Genomic DNA, 18,986 nt, shown 5'->3' on the forward strand with positions numbered 1-18,986 from the left:
GAACATAAAACCAGAAAAAATTCTGTCAAACATTTCGCCTGTCATGCTAACTATTCTGCCATCTTGCCGTTCGTCCTCACTCACACAAGAAAAGAAAACACAGCAACAAATTTGTTTTATTTAAAATTAAATTTAATTCTTAATGAAAAAATTATATTTAAAAAAAAATGTCTTCCTTTGATGATAAAATTATTTAATTTCCTGTGACAAGAAGAAAAGAAATTTTCTCCATCATTGTCATCATCATTATTATTATGAACCTGTTCCCTTTAATAAAAATGATTGTTATGAAGTGTCGGTGGGGTGCGATATGAATAAATAAATGATTACGTTTCAAAAGGAATAATAGTAGCAATAGTAGTAGTAGTAGTAGCAGCAGTAGTAGTCATAGTGGTAGTAGTAGTAGTAATAATAATAGTAGCAAACACCATCATAGAGGTGGTTAAGTTTCAGCAGCTGTACATGATTGGCAGGAGGAAAAAAACTTGTCTAAGAGAGCTATCAGTGGTTCATTATTATTTTTTTTTTTTGTCTTTTAAAATTCTTGGCTTTCAATGTATTTCTCGTTTACCATTCCATGTTTGAATTCATTATCACATAGCAATCAAACCAAATGATTATTCAACCATTCCAAGAAGCCGAATGCTTTTCCTTTTCTTTTGCTTTTTTTTCCGTGTGTAAAGTCAGTCGGTCACATGTTATGTTCCAAAAAAAAAAAATGATTCTTTGATTCAGAAAATGGTTTAAAAAAAAAAAAAAGCAACTAAAAATCCATTTTACTAAAATAAATAAATAAAAGTAATGACTTCTGTTTGTGACTAGAGATGAAATGCCTAACCATCGGTGGAGGAGGGATGTAAGTCAATTGAATGAAAAACCAGTATATTACTGGTATCTGTTGTAGGTAACCCATACAGAAATGACAGTCAATGTTGAGCCTGGAAACTAGAGGGATGGAACTAAGTACTTAATCCATTACTCTCTTGTATCAACATCACGGTCATTCTAATATTGTCTGTCCACTCAAAGGACAAAATCACTTGTTGAAATCATTATAATTATTATTATTGCTGTACTGGATTTTTTTTTTGTTTGTTGGTATGCAGTCATTATAATAATTATAATAATTATTAGTATTATTATTGTTATCTCTCCATTCAGCTTCACTAAAACTAATAATTCCTCTTCACTCTACAGACAAATACTTCAATGCTTTTATGCCATATTTTCGATACAAGTCTCTTTGAAATTCTCCTTTTAAAACTTTTAAACATCTGGAAAAAAAAGAAAAAAAAAATCCTAATTAAAACATTGTTTATCATCAATATATTTAATTACAAAGACAATTGTTAATTTGCAAAACTCAATTCTGGAAAACACATCATTATGATCATTGTTCAACATTCCTTCTTTGATACTGGCATAAGTTGGATGGTTTGACAGGAGCTGACGGGGCCAGAACCACTGTGCCCGGCTCCACTGTCTGCTTTGGTGTGATTTCTACAGCTGGATGCCCTTCCTTATGCCAACCACTTTACAGAATGTATTGGGTGCTTTTTTTATGTGGCACTAGCAACAAGGAAGTCACAAAAGTAACTTGCATGACAAAACTTTTCAAGTGAAGGGAGTGGCGTATTGAGAGAGGTGGCTTTATGCCAGGTGATTGAGGTGTTAGAGTGTGACAGAGAGACAAGAGACAGAAACAGGTGTCTTGCTGTAGAGAAGATACAAGGCTGCCCCAGCTGGAAAGAGAGAAAGGATGGGGAGGTGTTGGGGCATAAACTCAACATACAGGAAGGTGAATATAAGAGAAGTGGCCCAGAGGATTGGAGAAGGTGAGTGGGTAGGGAAGTAAATTTGTGAGATCGTAAGAGGAGAGTAACAGATGGATAGAGGTTCGGGGTAATGGTGTATGTTGTAGATAGAGAACACAGGTGGAGCCATGGTCAATCGGGAATTTCAGTTGGAAGGGAAGATGGACAATAAGACTATTACTGTACATCAAGCAGGCTAACATCAGCTGTTGACCAGCTGATGGTTATTTAGATAAGAAAGGAAGACCTTTTGAAGTACAACGGTTGTAACATGAGGGCTGAGAATGAAATGTGGCAGGAGAGCCAGTCAGATGAAATATGAAGCAACGCTAAAAATGTTGGGGTCAAAAACATGTCAGTGACCAGAGAGAAGCTTTAAGGGAAATGCTGAGTATGATAGAGGTGGAACGGGAAGCTGGTTGGTTGGCAGTTGGAAAACAGTTTGTTAGAAGCTACAGGTGTATGGATGGAGAAAAGGATCAGCAAGACAATCAGGAATGTGATGGCAGTGGGATGATAAAGAAGAGATCAGATGATGGCAGAACATGAGGGGTATGACAGAAGAGGTTGTGTGTGGAAATTAGAAGGGAACTAAACCAATCCATTTTTTGTTTCAAATGTGGTTTATTAAACATGTCTTTCTCTTTTATATTTAGATTGCAGTAATTTGAGGGCAATCTGGTTGTTATTTTGAGTAGACCAAATGATCATATCCAAAACAAGGTCCAGTCTTTCTTGTCATGTGGTGGCTCAAGTGCCTCAATGACCTGGAGAGCTATGCCCATGGAGTGCAAGCTCTTGATAGGGCCTCCCATGCTGGACAGATCAAAGGATAGAGGCTAGGCTAAAATGGACGACCTCTTCCTACAAGTAAAAATGGGTTTGTGTAGGGCCAACATCCCAACGTAGAAAAAAAGCAAAGCTACAAAAGCATCAAGGATGAATAGAAACTACCAAAACCTGAGAGAGGGAAAGATGGCCCAGAATTGAGAACAATGGGGAGAAGTTGTGGATGGCCTGTACACCATATGAAAGGGAAGGGCCTTAATAAGGAAATAAATGGTTACACAGTGGTTTCCTGATGGAATGAGAGAGAGAGAGAGAGAGAGAGAGAGGGAGAGAGAGAGAGAGAGAGAGATGTTCCTTCTTAGATGTAGGTATGGAAAATAAAAACAATTCAGTTAGAGGGTAACAAAATGGACAAACAGTAAAAGAAACTGTTCATTTCCAGCAATTACAAGGATTTGAAATTAGTTGTCTTACCTACGATATGTTGAACTAGAACGGAATTTGGCAATATCAAAACTAGGAGCATGAGGCATGTGGATCATGAAAGCATTTGGCAGGACGATTAATTCATACCTGGCAAAGAAGTAGAAGAAAATACGATTAGATTTAAACAAACAAATGGTTATCATTATAACCATGAATATTGTCCCCATTGTTAACACCATGTCCAGCATAGCATCAAAACAGATCGAGATGGACTTATGCTCATAGAATTTATAAGATAAATGATTAGATATTCTTTTTAAAGAGGTTACTGCCAAAACTGGTGAGATCAGAGCAATATGGCTTGAATTGCTGAGTAAAGCAGTGGTTCTCAACTAGGGTCCACATGGCCCTTTGGGGACCCACATAAGATATCGCTGTTAAAATTTATCTGCATTAAACCCCTTATACACAAAATATTTCAACAATTTTACCCCAGTGTCACTTTGATGGCATGCACTGCTCTCTCACTCAATAATAATAATAATCATAATAATAATAATAATGATAATGATTTCAAATTTTGGCATTATTATTATTATTATTATTATTATTATTATCATTATTATTACCTCCGTCTTAGCGAAGGTGGAGGTATTATTTTCAGTTGTGTTTGTTTGTTTGTCCATGGACAAGATATCTCAATAACTGCTAGATGGATTACGATGAAACTTTTAGTGATATTTGGCCTCATGTCTAGCATGAACTGATTAAATTTTGGGATCGATCCGGTACCGGACAAGGATTCTGGATTATTTTTCCTGTTTTTTTTTTTACCTAATTTTTGAGAGCAGTTGGGTTCATTTTAAGCATTCTCGTTTGTGAGGGCAGTCGAGTTTATTTCAGATATTCTCATTTTAAAAATCATCTCCGGCTAATCGTTGAGAGGACATTGGTGTTGCCTTGGTGGAGGTTTGCACTCTCTGAGTGCTCTTATTATTATCATCATTATTAATAATAATAATAACTCTCAGGGGTTTCATTCTGAAAACAGAATAATCATAAAACACACACACAAATAAATTGAAATAAATAAAAAAAAGCCATACCCCTTGGCATCCAATTCCATAATGTGGGAAACTTTATTCCATCCAAAACCAAGGAATCGTTGATCATAGACAGGTACATTGGCAGCAACTACGATGTAGGGTTCAAAGTCAGACTCCCACTGAATCTGCAAAAAAACAATAAGATGCTCCTGCATAAGTTAAACATGCTGGGACACCTGATGAAGGCTGGAGGGTACACCAGCCGAAATGTTGTGAAAACAACAAACAAGATGAGGACAAATATCCGTCAAATGTAAATAATGTACATAATGTATACTGAGACATAGACACACATATTTGTTTATCATATGAGGAGGAGGAGGAGGAGGAGGAGGAGAAGGGCTGCCACCACCACTACTTAACATCCATTTCCCATGCTTGGATGGGTTGATTTGACTTGGCTTGGTTTTTACAGCTGGATGCCCTTCCTAATGAAAGCCACTCTTTACAGAGTATACTGGGGCGTTTGTATGCCTTCTACATTTCATCTTTTCTTTGTTGGGAGCAAAAGTTCCTAAAAATCATTCGTTGACAAGGAATGTGCACCCTAGTATAGATCACTGGTAATTAATTTCAGGGATAACGATGACAACAATTTGGAAGCAAAAGACATGGATAAAAAAAGAAAGTCAAGAAGTTAGTAAAATGTTTCTGTTACAAGAAAACCTTGTGAATCAATGAAACAACTTACAGTGTATGGTGTAGTGGCAGTTCTCCATTTGGCAAAATTGGTTGGAGCATGACCTTTAGTCCACACATGATATCTGGAATGGAATTATCAAGATCATACTTTATGAAGATAACTAGAGCTGGAGTAGACACACACACACACACACACATACAATTACATCAAATACACAGATATAATGGCATCAAAGACTCATAGACACAATTCCATCAAATCACACATATATCAACATTTAACACTACTTCTCCATACTTGCATGGGTCAGACAGAATTTGTTGAGGCAGGTTTTCTCATTGGATGCTCTCCCTGTCACCAGCCCTTACCTGTTTCCTAGCAAGGTAGCATTTCCCCATGGCCAGACATGTTTTTCACAGAAGACTTGAAACGAACAACACTGCTTTTGTGACAACAATCCTCAACGACAACTATCATGTAACAAGGGTACACACTAACACACACACATCATTATCATTTAATGTCTGTTGTCCATGGTGGCCTGGGTTGGACGGTTTGACCAGGGCTGGCCAGCTGGAAGGTTGCACCAGAACCAAGTCTGATTTGCCATGGTTTCTATGACAGGACGTCCTTCCTACTGCCAACCACTTCGAGAATGACACAGGTATCTGCTACAACTGTGATTTTGCTCAGCTCAGCTTGATGGGACGTCTTGTCAAGCATGACATAATGCCAATGGTCTTGGTTATTGTCTCTGTGAGGCCCAACGCTCAAAAGGAGCTTTTTATGTGCCACTTTGCCTTTGTGAGGCCTAATGCTTGAAAGGCACTTTTTACGTGCCACCAGCATGGGTGTCAGTTAGATGACACCAGCATCCACTACGACTACAATTTCATTTGGTTTGATGGGTCTTCTCAAGCACAGCACATATATATACACATATGAATACATACGCACAGATTCTTTTTATTCTTTTATTTGTTCCAATCACTTAACTGTGGCCATGCTGGAGCACTGCCTTTAGTCGAAACAAATCAACCTCAGGACGTATTGTCTGTAAGCCCAGTACTTATTTTATCAATCTCTTTTGCTGAACTGCTAGCTTATGGGGACGTAAACACACCAGCATCTGTTGTCAAGCGATATTGGGGGGAGGGGGAGACAAACACATATACATATATACAATGGGCTTCTTCCAGTTTCTGTCCACCAAATCCACTCACAAGGCTTTGGTTGACCAGAGGCTATAGTAGAAGACACTTGCCTAAGGTGCCACACAGTGGGACTGAACCTAGAATCATGTGGTTGGTAAGCAAGCTACTTACCACACAGCCACTCCTGCGCCTATATATATATATGCAATAGGCTTCTTTCAGTTTCCATTCACTAAATCCACTCACAAGGCACAGTCTGTACAAAATGCTTACCTGAAGGTGAATAGGGTACCAACATCAAGCATGGAAAGTAATTCTGCTTTAGATTTTGGGAAAGTCAGTCTGTAGCGTTGGGTCTCAAAAGCTGGAACAATGAGAGCTTTCTTACTGTCTTTCATGTCCATCATGGACACAGCCTTCTTCAGGTATTCATACAGACCATACATGGGTAGGAAGTCTATGTCTGAAAGGTAGACATAAGGAGTGATCACCTGCTGTAAGGCCACATTTCGCAAGTAGTTGACTGGGTAGAATTGCCCATCTCGATATACCACATGGTAACCGACATTCTTGCGAGACATTAAAATGCCAGAGCTGACAGCATATCGCAGAAACTGTTGCACTTCTGCATCAGACATGTACAGAGCCAAGCTTATAGGACCTTCCCAGTGTCGACAGATTGTCTCAAGCATTTGTAGTCGGTCCATGCTAAGCTGGGCCACCAAGGTAACATCGAATTCTGTTGGCTGATAATCATAGTCCAGGTAGTAGAGGTGAGTGCGGTGAATGATGATCTGTTCACGACGAAAGTCATAACATTCATCATCTTCGTTGATAGCACTTAACTGAAAGAGAATAAAAGAGGAGAAATTAGCATGCAATGGACAGGGTTCACATGTAACGTGTAAGGTTAGCATGCAGTATAAGGCCTGAAATTTTTGGGGAAGGGGCAAGTTGGTTACATCGACCCCAGTATGCAACTGGTACCTAATTTATTGACCCTGAAAGGATGAAACACAAAGTCGATCCCGGTGGAATTTGAACTCAGAACATAGCAGCAGATGAAATACCACTAAGGATTTTGCCTGGTGTGCTAACGATTCTGCCAGCTTGCAGTCTTCACTAAACTATAAATAATCTTTTCTACTATAGGTACATGGCCTAAAATTTGGGGGTTGGGGACAAGTCAATCACATCGACCCCAGTACTCAACTGCTACTTATTTTATCGACCTTGAAAGGATGATAGGCAAAGTTGACCTCGGTGGAATTTGAACTCAGAGCATAAGGGCAGACGAAATACCGCTAAGGATTTTGCCCACTGTGCTAACGTTTCAGCCAGCTCGCTGCCTTATAGCATGCAATATATAATACTAGCATGTACTCTTGTACTTGTCTCAGTCATTAGACTGTGGCCATGCTGGAGCACTGCCATGAAGACTTTTAGTCAAACAAATCAAATCCAGTACTTATTTTTGTTTTCAAATCTGGTATAATTCTATTGGCCTTTTTTTGCCAAACCACTAAGTTATGAGGATGTAAACAAACCAACACTGGTTGTCAAGCTGTGGTAGGGGACAAACAGCAACATACATACAAATATAAATATACAACAGGCTTCTTTCAGTTTCCATCTACCAAATCCACACACAAGGCTTTGGGCAGCCTGAGGCTATAGGAGAAGACACTCTATAGTAGAATTGAGGGAAAAAAGCTATTCTAAAGAAAAAAGAACTTAATCCAAGATATATTAAGTTGATATTTAGCCATAAGTGTAGAGAGAGACATCAGCATTGTCACATTAATAAGGAATGAGTCGAGCAAGTTTAAGAATGGTGTGCTAACCTGATCTTGGAAACGAGGTCCAACACGCGTGGTTCCACAAGCGAACAATTCTTGGCGTAGCAAATTGCCATCGTATTTCAGGAATGTTAGATAAAGGTTCCGAAAGAACTCGACATTTTTATTCTTAACTTTTAGTTTCTTGGGAGAATTCCAGTGTATAATCTAATGGAAAAAGAAGAAATCAAAAGTTGAAATATTAGTTTTACAGAAATAAAGAATGCAGAAATATTTCTTTAATATGTAACACTAGTTTTAGAAAAAATATAGTTTTCTTTTACTTGTTTCAGTCATTTAACTGCAGCCATGCTGGAGCACTGCCTTTTAGTCAAACAAACCGACCCCAGGACTCATTCTTTGTAAGCCTGGTATTTATTCTATCGGGGTCTTTTGCCGAGCTGCTAAGTTACGGGGACGTAAACACACTAGCATCAGCTGTCAAGCAATGGTTGGGGTACAAACACAGACATACATACACACACACACATATATATATATATATACGAGAGGCTTCTTTCAGTTTCCGCCTACCAAATCCACTCACAAGGCTTTGGTTGGCCCAAGGTTATAGTAGAAGACACTTGCCCAAGGTGCCACACAGTGGGACTGAACCCAGGACCATGTGGTTGGGAAGCAAGCTTCTTACCACACAGCCACTCCTGTGCCATTTATAAACTTCTGTTGATTAAATCACGAAAATCTGGGTTATAGGAAATTAATTAAACAATTAACGAATTAATTGGTTAAATGGTAACAAATTGACTAATAGTGGTAGTAGTAGTAGTAGTAATGATAAAAATCCTTTCTATTAGAAGCATAAGGTTTGAAATTGTTGGGGAGGGGGATAGCTGATTACATTGACCCTGAAAGGACGAACGGAAAAGTCAACCCCAGCAGAATTTGAACTCAGAACCCAGTGACAGATGAAATGCTGCTGAGCATTTCGCCCAGTCTGCTGGGGATTCTGCCATCTCACTGCCTTAATAATAATAATAATAAAAGTTTCTACTAGAGGCACAAGGCCTTAAATTTTGAAGGAGCTGGGGGGGGGGGATAGTCGATTACATTGATCCTAGTACATGACTGGTAATTTTTACATTGACTTTGAAAGGACAAAAGGCAAAGCATACCATGGCAGAATTTGAACTCAGAATGTAAACATAAATGAAATGCTACAAAGCATTTTGCCAACCGTGCTAACGATTCTGCCAGCTCACCACTTCAATAATAATAATAATAATAATCTTTTCTGCTATAGGTACAAGGCCTGAAATTTGGGGGAGGAGGACTAGTTAATTACACAAGGGTAGCTTGGGGTAGGTGGGGATGAGCCGGTTACATCAACCCCAGTGTTCAACAGGTACTTATTTTATCAACCTTGAAAGGATGAAAGGCAAAGTTGATCTCGGCGGAATTTGATCTCAGAATGTATCGATGGGCAAAATACCGCTAAGCATTCTATCCAGCCTGCTAATGATGCTGCCAGCTCGCCCCTTAATAATGATAATAATAATCCTTTCTGCAATAGGCACAAGGCCTGAAATTTGGAGGAAGGGGACTAGTTGATTATATCGACCCCAGTGTTTCACCGGTACTTAATCTAACAACCCTGAAACGATGAAAGGCAAAGTTGACCCCAGTGACTTTAAGTGAAACAGTATGAGTGCATGAAGTTATTAGGGGCATTATGACCGTCCCAAGATACAACAAATTCTGGGTAATTCTTCAGTTTAAAGCTGACATCATTTTCCAAGTCTTTCAAATCCATTTAATTGTAAATCTCAAAGTAACACTAAAATCAATCCCTTAAACACTCTTCTTCCATTCCACCGACCCCAAAACCCTTAACAATTTAGTAACAGGGGCACAAACTTTTAAGTCTGCTACTTCGCTGTAACATTGCTCACTGCGTGTGTTGTCACTGAGTTGGACGTTCCACTGACATGGCAGTCGATACACTAGGTAAGGATGTTGCTTTAAGACGGCATTGAAGATATCCTGAAATGATGAAACGATTAAAGATTAACGAATTTTGGTCAAGCAAAACAGTCAAGAGAAAAAGAAATGAGACGAGCAACTCAAGTTTTGCTGAAAAGACGTTTAAAGTTTGGCTCACCTGGTCTGCTAACGATGTTGAGAGCATACTCATTAGTTCACGTTCAGCAATGAGGCGCCATACTTGCATCCAGTTCAATTCTTGCAGCATTCGGATGTCCAACAGAATTACGCCAGTATTAAACCCTCGGCCCTTAAAAAGATCAAACAAAAGACAACAAACATATCAATAGAACTGGCTTAACACCCTCATCATTGTTTAACGTCTGCTTTCCATGCTAGCATGGGTTGGATGATTTGACTGAGGAATGGTGAACCAGATGGCTGCACCAAGCTCCAATCTGATTTAGCAGAGTTTCTACAGCTGGATGCCCTTCCTAATGCCAACCACTCCGAGAGTGTAGTGGGTGCTTTTACGTGCCACGACACGAAGGCCAGTCAATAATCACTTTTATATTATTTAAGATTCAACTTTATTTCTAAAATTCTTGAAAAGTTTGGATAAATAAATTTCTCATTAGAATTCAAGACTTTGTTTTATTTATGTATTTTTGGATTAGCTTCAAAAATGCAAAGTAGACAAAAGAAAGGAAATGTTTTACAGATTTTTGTTGTTTTTGTAAAAGATGAGTTAAGAATGTGGAAAGAGGTGGGGGTTGGTGACACGAAAAATGTCTCTCAGTGTGTAGAAAATCTTTCTGACACATGCAAATAGAGCCAAGTGGATTTTAAAATAATATTGTGTGTGTGTGTGTGTGTGTGTGATTGAGTGTGTCTATCATCATCATTTAATGTCCACTTTTCCATGAGGCAGATTTTCCATAGCTGAATGTCCTTTTTGTTACCAATCTTGACCTATTTCCAAGTAAGGTAATATTTCTCAGTCCACTCTGTTAAGTGGTTGGTGTTAAGAAGGGCATCCAGCTTTAGAATGCATGCCAAAACAGACAATGAAACCTGGTGCAGCTCTTGGCCATGTCAGCTTCTATCAAACTGTCCAACCCATGCCAGCATGGAAAACGGACATTAAATGATGACAATGATGATGATGATACACACACACAGGCATCTGTGTGAAATAAATTTGTAATTCATTTCAACTTTTAGACCATTTATTGTTTTTGAATAGAAAAGAAAAAAATATTGAAAAGTAATTCAAAATAATTCACAGAACATTTAATAGAATCTGTGTACGAATGTGGCATCTTACCAAAGCAGGCCATGGACGGTGGTTTTTCCATAATTTTCCAAGGTACCAATCACTCTGATTCTCAACAAGACCAATTGCCTGAAGAAAATTTTAGAAAATAAAGAAAATCTTGACCACATGGGAATGGTTTTCAAACCATTTTATATTCCAATAATCCTGAGACCTAGTTTAATAATGTTTGAAATCTTTATGAGGAAATGAGAATGAAATGGTTAGTGATGTGGAGGGGGTGGTGGGTGGTTTTGGGGGTGGATGGGTGCAGAGGGTAAGAACAAATGGAAAAGAATGGCATTGCTATCTGACTGAAATCAATAGGATTGGGTATTGGCTTGCAGCAGATTATCTCTTAGAAATGAATAAATATATTTATGATGTTTTATGCATATTTAAATTCACTACATGAAATACAACATCCCCTTTTTCAGTACCCCTAATATGTTACAGTTCTTTACCCTTCTCAGTTTTAACCCTTTCAATACCAACCCAGCTGAAACCACATCTGGCTCTGTAGTACAAATGTCTTGTTTTCATAAGTTTTGAATTTAAAATCTTCCACCAAACCTTAGTCACAATTTATGTTCCTAACACTAGCTGAATGATAACTAAGTTATTTTACTAAATTCTTTGTTGTATTTAAAGTAATTGAAAGAAACACACAGCATCTCAACAGAAATATGGTAACAAAAGGGTTAATAAACCTCGTTGACTTTAACCTGATATAATTATCTCACCCTGTCTAAATAGATATCTAACATCAACCCAAAATAATTATTTCTCCTCTTCTCATTCCTTGATACCCTGCATATGTTGATTGGAACTAAGACAAACAGTATCAGGGGACCACCTTTCAAATGCTATAAGGGTAAGGTAAAAAAAGAAAAGGGCTGTTTTCTCTTACTTGTTTTCCTTTCAATATTCTGAATATTTTCCACAGGTCTGCAATATCTGTAGCAAATGTGATATCAGTGTCAAGGACAATAACCTAGAAACAAAAACAAACAAAAACACATTATAATATCACATGTAATAACAAAGTGTACTACACTGATATTGTTTGAAACACTGATAAAATAGAGAGATTTACAACTGGAGTATCTAGCCATGCAGTACATATTGTTCACATGCAGACAGAAATAAAGGATATTACAATAAGAGATATAGTCTTTTATTCTGTTACATGTATCAGTCATTTGACTGTGGCCGTGCTGGAGCACTGCCTTTAGTCGAACTAATTGACCCCAGGACTTATTCTATCAGTCTCTTTTGTTGAACTGCTAGCTTACAGGGACGTAAACACACCAATATTGGTTGTCAAGCAATGGTGGGGGAACAAACATACACACACACATATATATATATATATATATATATATATATATATATACGAAGGGCCTCTTTCAGTTTCTGTCTACCAAATCTATTCATAAATCTTTGGTTGGCCTAAGGCTATAGAAGAAGAAACTTGTCCAAGGTGCCATGCAGTGGGATTGAACCCAGAACCATGTGGTTGGGAAGCAAGCTTCTTACCACACGGCCAAGCATGTACAGACACACACACAGTGTAAATCAATATTATTATGTGTGTCTTTGTGTTTGTTCCTCAACCGCTTGACAACCAGTGTTGCTTTGTTTATGTCCTATAACTTAGCAGTTTGGCAAAAGAAACCAATAGAATACCAAATTAATAATAATAAAAAAGCAAGTACTGGAGTGGATTTCTTCAACTAAACCCTTCGAGGCATTGCCCCAGCATGGCCACAGTCCAATGACTGAAACAAATAAAAGAAATATGTAGTAAGAAGTTTGCTTCCTATGGTTCTGGGTTCATTCCCACCGCGTGGCACCTTGCAAAAGTGTCTTCTACTTTAGCCATGGGCTGAGCAAAGCCTTGTGAGTGGATTTGGTAGATGGAAACTGAAAGAAGCTCTTTCTCTGTGTGTGTGTATGTGTTTCATAAAGTTAGTTTCATCAAACTGCTTGACAACCGGTGTTGGTGTGTTTATGTCCCCCGTAACGTAGAGGTTTGGCAAAAGAAACTGATAGAATAAGAACCAGGCTTAAAAGCTAGTATTGGAGTCGATTCCTTTGACTAAAAAATTCTTCAAGGTGGTGCCCCAGCATGGCCGCAATCCAATGACTGAAATAAAACACAGGCAAAAGATGATATATGTATGTGCGTTACCTTTTCTAAGGGTAGTAACTTGGGGAGAGTCAGTTTCATCAGACCGTATACCCCGGAGTAATGTTTGTTTGGAATCCAAGCAATTTCAGGCTGGAAGGAAAAGACAACATGGACAATCTCCTCTCTCGATTGATTTGGTAGGGAAATGGGCAACAGCATTCAGTATTGTTACAAGAAAGATCTTAGACATTAATTCAAGTCATGACGAAGAAAAAACTAGAGATAACAATTTGTTTAGTAAAGCTGAATAAAAAAATTCACCAGAGACAATTTATGAAAAAAACTTTGTTGTAATCATCATCATTAAGTGTTTTAAATCTGGGTTTCGTCCTTGTTACTGGGGGTGGCCAGATCTACCTCAATGCCATAGCAACTGAGATAGACAGGTGCAGCCCACCCCAGCCTTCGTGCTGGCTGGTGTCCATTCTCTTTTGCTATCATGAGGCTTTCATGTAATGTGCCAAGGTATCTTATGCCATGACCTACGTTACATGTTTTGAAAGTACTACAATACAAAATAAAAAATACAAAAAACTAGTAGAATATAACAATAATGAAAATTACTATTTATAAATCTCATAACAAGAGATATTCAGCAACAGTACTTTGGAGTAAAGATTGTTTGCCAACATAACATGGCAGTCCTGGTTTAGGACGAATGTTGCTGTAATTTAGCCCCAGGAGACATCGTCTCCAGCTAGCAATAAGACATGATCTGATGAAGAGAAATAACCCAGAAATCACAATATACAGATATTGTTTTGCATTAATGTCACAATCAGTTTTAAAATTCCTTTACCTTGATTTCATTGGCAGAATAGAAGCTAACTTGAACTGCAATAGAAAACAAACAATAAATGAATACATGTGTGTGTGTGTGTGCATCCACTCTTTCTCTTCCCCATCCCCTCCTCCAACCTACCCAACATTATGTCATCTCTCTCTTTCTTCCCTCATCATTTCTATTCTACTGTACCTTTCCCTCAGACATCCCATCCTACCCCATTCATTCCTGGCATCTCACTGCCCCACTCACTCCTGGCAACATTGCCGCACTCCCTCCTGGCATCTCTGTCCCACTCACCCCTGGCAACTCTGCCCCACTACCTTTTATCACTTTCCATCCCCACCTGATTACTCCCATCCACTCTTCCAAGCTGTGAGTAATCATATAGCTTCTTTACAGCAAGGAACCTGTTCTGCTCTGGCCCTTTTCTCTCACACTTCACCCCTCTCTAGTCTTCTAGTATAAAATTTCCTCTCCTCATTTGAGGGTCATAGTTGCTACCTTGCTAGTGCAGGTGGCATGAAAAAAGCACCCAGTACAAGCTGTAAAGTGGGTGGCATTGGTGAAGGGCATCCAGCCACAGAAACTGTGCCAAAAAACCTTTGCCAGCAGAGGACATTGATGTTAAATGATGCTGATGATGTATATAAAAGTGTGCGTGTATGTGTGTAGATGCACACAACTTTGCATTGACACAACTTGGCCGACCCATTTACAAACATCACATGATATTTAGACAAGTGTATACATACACATATATACAAGACAGGCTTCTTTCAGCTTCCATCTATCAAATCCACTCACAAGGCTTTGGTTGGTTCAAGGCTACAGAAGAAGACACTTGCCCAAGGTGCCATGCAGTGGGAGCGAACCAGAGACCACATGGTAGGGAAGCCAGCTTTCTCAACCACACAGCCATGCCTGCACCATTACACGATGTAGTTATGTCAAGATTGGGTGAAATAAAAATGTTACCAATCTGGTGCAAAAGAAAACTGAAAAAGCCTAATCTTAATCTTAAAAGAGTGTAGGGTGTTTTATGTAAGTTTATATAGAGAGGAAAGAGAACGGGACCTGACCTTCAGCAACATTCCAGGTTTTGAATAATTTCTGTAAGATGAGATGAGCGACACTATCAGAGATGAAATGAAAGTGAAGAGGATTCTTGCGGTAGAACAGAATACTTTTAATTAATGTGACAACATCTCTTGTAGCATTGTGCCCAGCACATACAATAGCCACATGGATAATCTGGTTAAAAGAAAAAAAAAAAGGTTTGATATTTTATATATTTCAGTATTTTAAACAATTTTTACACATTCATAAAAGTTGGGGGTTTGTCAAACACAAAATTTGGAAGTTAGTGGCTATTTCTACCATCATACACAAAATATATTGGAAATACGTTAGATGTCACAGCAATTTATCTACAGATACAATTCATCTACACACACACAGATGAACTGTTGTAGATGAATTTATCCAGAACTATTCTTGTGCCTATATTTAAATTTATTTCTTTTCATCATAATTTTATATAAGAAATTTTTGCTAACTAATGTTGGAAGCATCAGGTTAAACAAAGATTTTAATTATTTCCAAATCCTTTTCAAATTCAAATGAATTTAAACACACACACAGGGTACTTTCAACCCACCCCCCACCAAACCAAACAACAGCAAAAAAAAGAAAAAGAGTAATGTAAGTGAAGAGAAGACTTCTTACCTCACATTTTGGGACTTCAGGTTCATTATTCAGACACCGAAGACATGTACCATTCCTATGATTTTTGTATGAAGCAAATTTGGTATCATTCTCAGCAGCAAAGCTCATTTGAAGATTTAGTAATTGATTCTGTGACAGACTACAATAACAATAACAACAATACTGTATGAGGTCATTGTTTTTTTTTTTTTATAGAAAAATGTGGGCAAAATGTTTTATTTGCCTGAGCAATAAAGTTTTCATTTAACTCTTAACAATATAAATACTGTTAAATATTATGCTTATTCATTTTTTAAAACTAATCATGCATTATCATATAGCTTTGAGATTTTTGATGATGTGATTTTCTATTTTCAGAATGACATTGTAGGGTAGGTGTGAGAGGTCTGATAAGAGCAGTCTGAATAAAGAACAAGTAGAATATTTGGTCCGGACATGGTTCAGGTGCCCAAGAGTTACAGTTCTTTAGCTGTAACATAAACAATAATTCGAACACACACACACAAGTTACGTGTGTTTGAATCTGCTTCTAACTCATAAACAATAACAGAAGAAGACTTGTTAACCCTTTCGTTACTGTATTTATTTTGAGATGCTCTGTGTTTCTTTCACTTAATTTTAAATAGTGGGACTGAACCTGAAACCATGTGGTTGCAAGGCAAGTCTCTTAACCACACAGCCATGCATATGCCTATATATATTAATATGTTTGTTGCAGGTAGGCCCTACAAGCATATAAGTTTGTTTTCCAAGAACAAGTTAACTTGTGGGCTTATAGAGAAAATACTCAACATCTGGTTATGTCGTAGCATATTTAAGAAAAGGGACAAACCTTAACTGCTTTTGAAGAAACTGGTTCTTCTCTTCCATTTCTCTAACTCGTTGTGCCAGCTTTGCTTCCAAGCGACTGACACCGTAGGCTCCATTGTTACCGTAAGAAATATAATCTGAAATGAATCAAAGACAAAAAAACAGATGCTTCAGAGAAGAAGAATCAATATATATAAATAAAAAAAAATCAGTGGTATTGATCTGGAAGCAATATCACTTATGGGCATACTGTGTTTAAAAACACAAAGATATATCAGTAGTACATGAAAAATTGACCAGCAGTAGTGGTTGCTTTGCTAAATGTGCATTTCTGCTTCATTATGCTTTGTCAGTAGCATGTACCCACTGCCAACTACATACAGAGACATCTGATATAGCAAAATGCTGACTGAAAAATCACTGATGCTGCAAGTAGCTGCTCAACTGAATAAGAATTCATTATATGCAATAGAAGCAGTATTGGATTAAAATAACTATCTATATATCATACTTAATGCAGATACATCGCTAAAAGGCAAATTTAGCAAGTTTGCTTCATACAAAGACCACATGAATAGTACAGCAATGTAAGCTATTAAGATACTTCTGCTTCCATGGACTACAACAGTGGGCAGTATTTCTCTCTGTAACTAGTCATAGATAGACTTATCCATCAGGAACAGAATGATTTTTGCTATGGGCATAGTTCACAGCAATAATGGTGTTTTATGAATCCTTAATTCTTTGGCCTTTACTGCCCACCATCTTATCAAACTGAGAATTAGTACAGAAATAAAAAGGATGAATAAATGCACCAATCAGAGATTATAATTAGCTAATCGTTATCTACAAATCTGTAAGCTACATGTGATTATGATGACGCATCATGGTTTATGTTCCCAGAATATAATAATAACTGTATTTGTTACTCACCATCAGCGCTGATAGTAAGGTAGACCAGGAAGAACATTGGAAAAGCGTAGACCACAATCAGCACCAACAAGAATTTCTTCTTCACTCGGAACATTTTGGATTCGTCTGATAATAAAAATTGAAAAGTAAGATCATCATTATCATTAACCCTCTCGTTACCATATTTCTGTTGAGATGTTCTGTGTTTCTTTCAATTACTTTAAATATAACAAAGAATTTAGTGAAATAACTTAGTCATCATTAAGCTGGTGTTAGGAACATAAATTGTGACTAAGGTTTGGTGGAAGATTTTAATTCAGAACTTACGAAAACAAGACATTTGTACTCAGAGCCAGAACCGGTTTCAGCCGGGTTGGTAATGAAAGGGTAAAAGCATGAAACAAAGGCAGAGAGGGCCTTTTAGCCTTGTCACAGACAATCTCCCTTGTGCTGAAACCAATCCAAGCTGTAAAATGGTTGATGATACAAGGAAAGCCAGGCATTAAAACCATACCACCCACAACACCAAAAAAAATTTTCTAAATGGTAAACATAATAGGCACAGAAAGCACGGCTATAGGTGACTGGGTGGTAAGAAAGTTCAATTTCCAAACAAGCATGGAAAAGTGGACATTAAATAATGATGGTGATATTGTTGTTATTGAAATCCAGCTTTGATCAAAGCATCCCATCTTTGATCACCTCATCTTATTCTCAGACAATGTATCAAGGAGTTACATTATTGAATGTGTACTTCCTTTTTTAAGACAGTAAATTGTGGTTTGAGAAGAACATGGCTGCTATTTCTAGCAGACAAAATGATCACTTTGCAGCACATCTTTATAAAAATTTAGCGAGTTTGAAATCGAAGGAAAACTTACTTAATTTTTGAAACATTGGTGGTTTATTTCCAGGCTAGCTGGGAGTAAACATCAAAGGAAATTGTCGCTCAGAATTTTAGCATTTAAAAATCAGGTGACTGTGGAAGCTGGATTTGTGCTGGAAATAAACATAAAATGAAGAAAACTGTTCGTAAAACAAGAGAGGAATCAGTTACTTAGACAAGAAAATAAATTGTTCATTAGCAAGTATAAATATTATTTAACATCCAGTTCCATGGTGGCATGGGTTGGCCAGTCTGACAGGATCCAATGGGCTGAAGAATTGCACCAGGCTCCAATTGTCTGTTTTGGTATGGTTTATATGGACAGAAAGAGCATCTGGTCATAGAAAATCTGCCTCAATAAATCCCCTCTGACCCATGGAAGCATGCTATGATGATAATGATGATGATGAAAATGAGGAAGTAGAACCCTCTCCCCACCAACTAAAACAAAATTCACACATAATCAAATAAACAATACAAAGTGTGAACAACTCGCTTAAACATGCTCTGAATCACAATAAGAGGCCACACGGAAAAAAACTGCAAGGACTGCTGTTAATTTCCCTATTAAGACCTTAATCTGCAACAAGGATCTTGCCCTCCCCCTTTCCACCCCCACTCCATAGAAGTGAAAACAAACAAACTA

The 18,986-nt window shown here is 37.8% G+C and overlaps 1 protein-coding gene across 2 annotated transcripts in view; it reads right to left on the reverse strand.

Annotated features, from left to right (window-relative positions):
• Positions 1–110: 110 nt before the first annotated feature.
• LOC106874133 (xylosyl- and glucuronyltransferase LARGE1) overlaps positions 111–18,986 on the reverse strand; it is a 39,804-nt gene continuing 20,928 nt past the window's right edge. For both annotated transcript variants that reach the window (XM_014921748.2, XM_014921747.2), the window contains 17 exons: positions 18,336–18,453; positions 17,476–17,580; positions 16,565–16,679; positions 15,733–15,871; positions 15,087–15,258; positions 14,020–14,054; positions 13,221–13,310; positions 11,937–12,020; positions 11,039–11,116; positions 9,890–10,021; positions 9,646–9,771; positions 7,777–7,938; positions 6,206–6,777; positions 4,827–4,899; positions 4,136–4,260; positions 3,078–3,176; positions 111–1,274 (listed from right to left, as the gene is read on the reverse strand). In XM_014921748.2, coding sequence (XP_014777234.1) covers positions 1,187–1,274; positions 3,078–3,176; positions 4,136–4,260; positions 4,827–4,899; positions 6,206–6,777; positions 7,777–7,938; positions 9,646–9,771; positions 9,890–10,021; positions 11,039–11,116; positions 11,937–12,020; positions 13,221–13,310; positions 14,020–14,054; positions 15,087–15,258; positions 15,733–15,871; positions 16,565–16,679; positions 17,476–17,580; positions 18,336–18,351 — 2,211 coding nt within the window. In that variant the 5' untranslated portion in view covers positions 18,352–18,453 and the 3' untranslated portion in view covers positions 111–1,186. The remainder of the gene's footprint in view (positions 1,275–3,077; positions 3,177–4,135; positions 4,261–4,826; positions 4,900–6,205; positions 6,778–7,776; positions 7,939–9,645; positions 9,772–9,889; positions 10,022–11,038; positions 11,117–11,936; positions 12,021–13,220; positions 13,311–14,019; positions 14,055–15,086; positions 15,259–15,732; positions 15,872–16,564; positions 16,680–17,475; positions 17,581–18,335; positions 18,454–18,986) is intronic.

The sequence above is a fragment of the Octopus bimaculoides genome, chromosome 7 (genome assembly GCF_001194135.2).
Source record: "Octopus bimaculoides isolate UCB-OBI-ISO-001 chromosome 7, ASM119413v2, whole genome shotgun sequence".
NCBI lineage: Eukaryota > Metazoa > Mollusca > Cephalopoda > Octopoda > Octopodidae > Octopus > Octopus bimaculoides.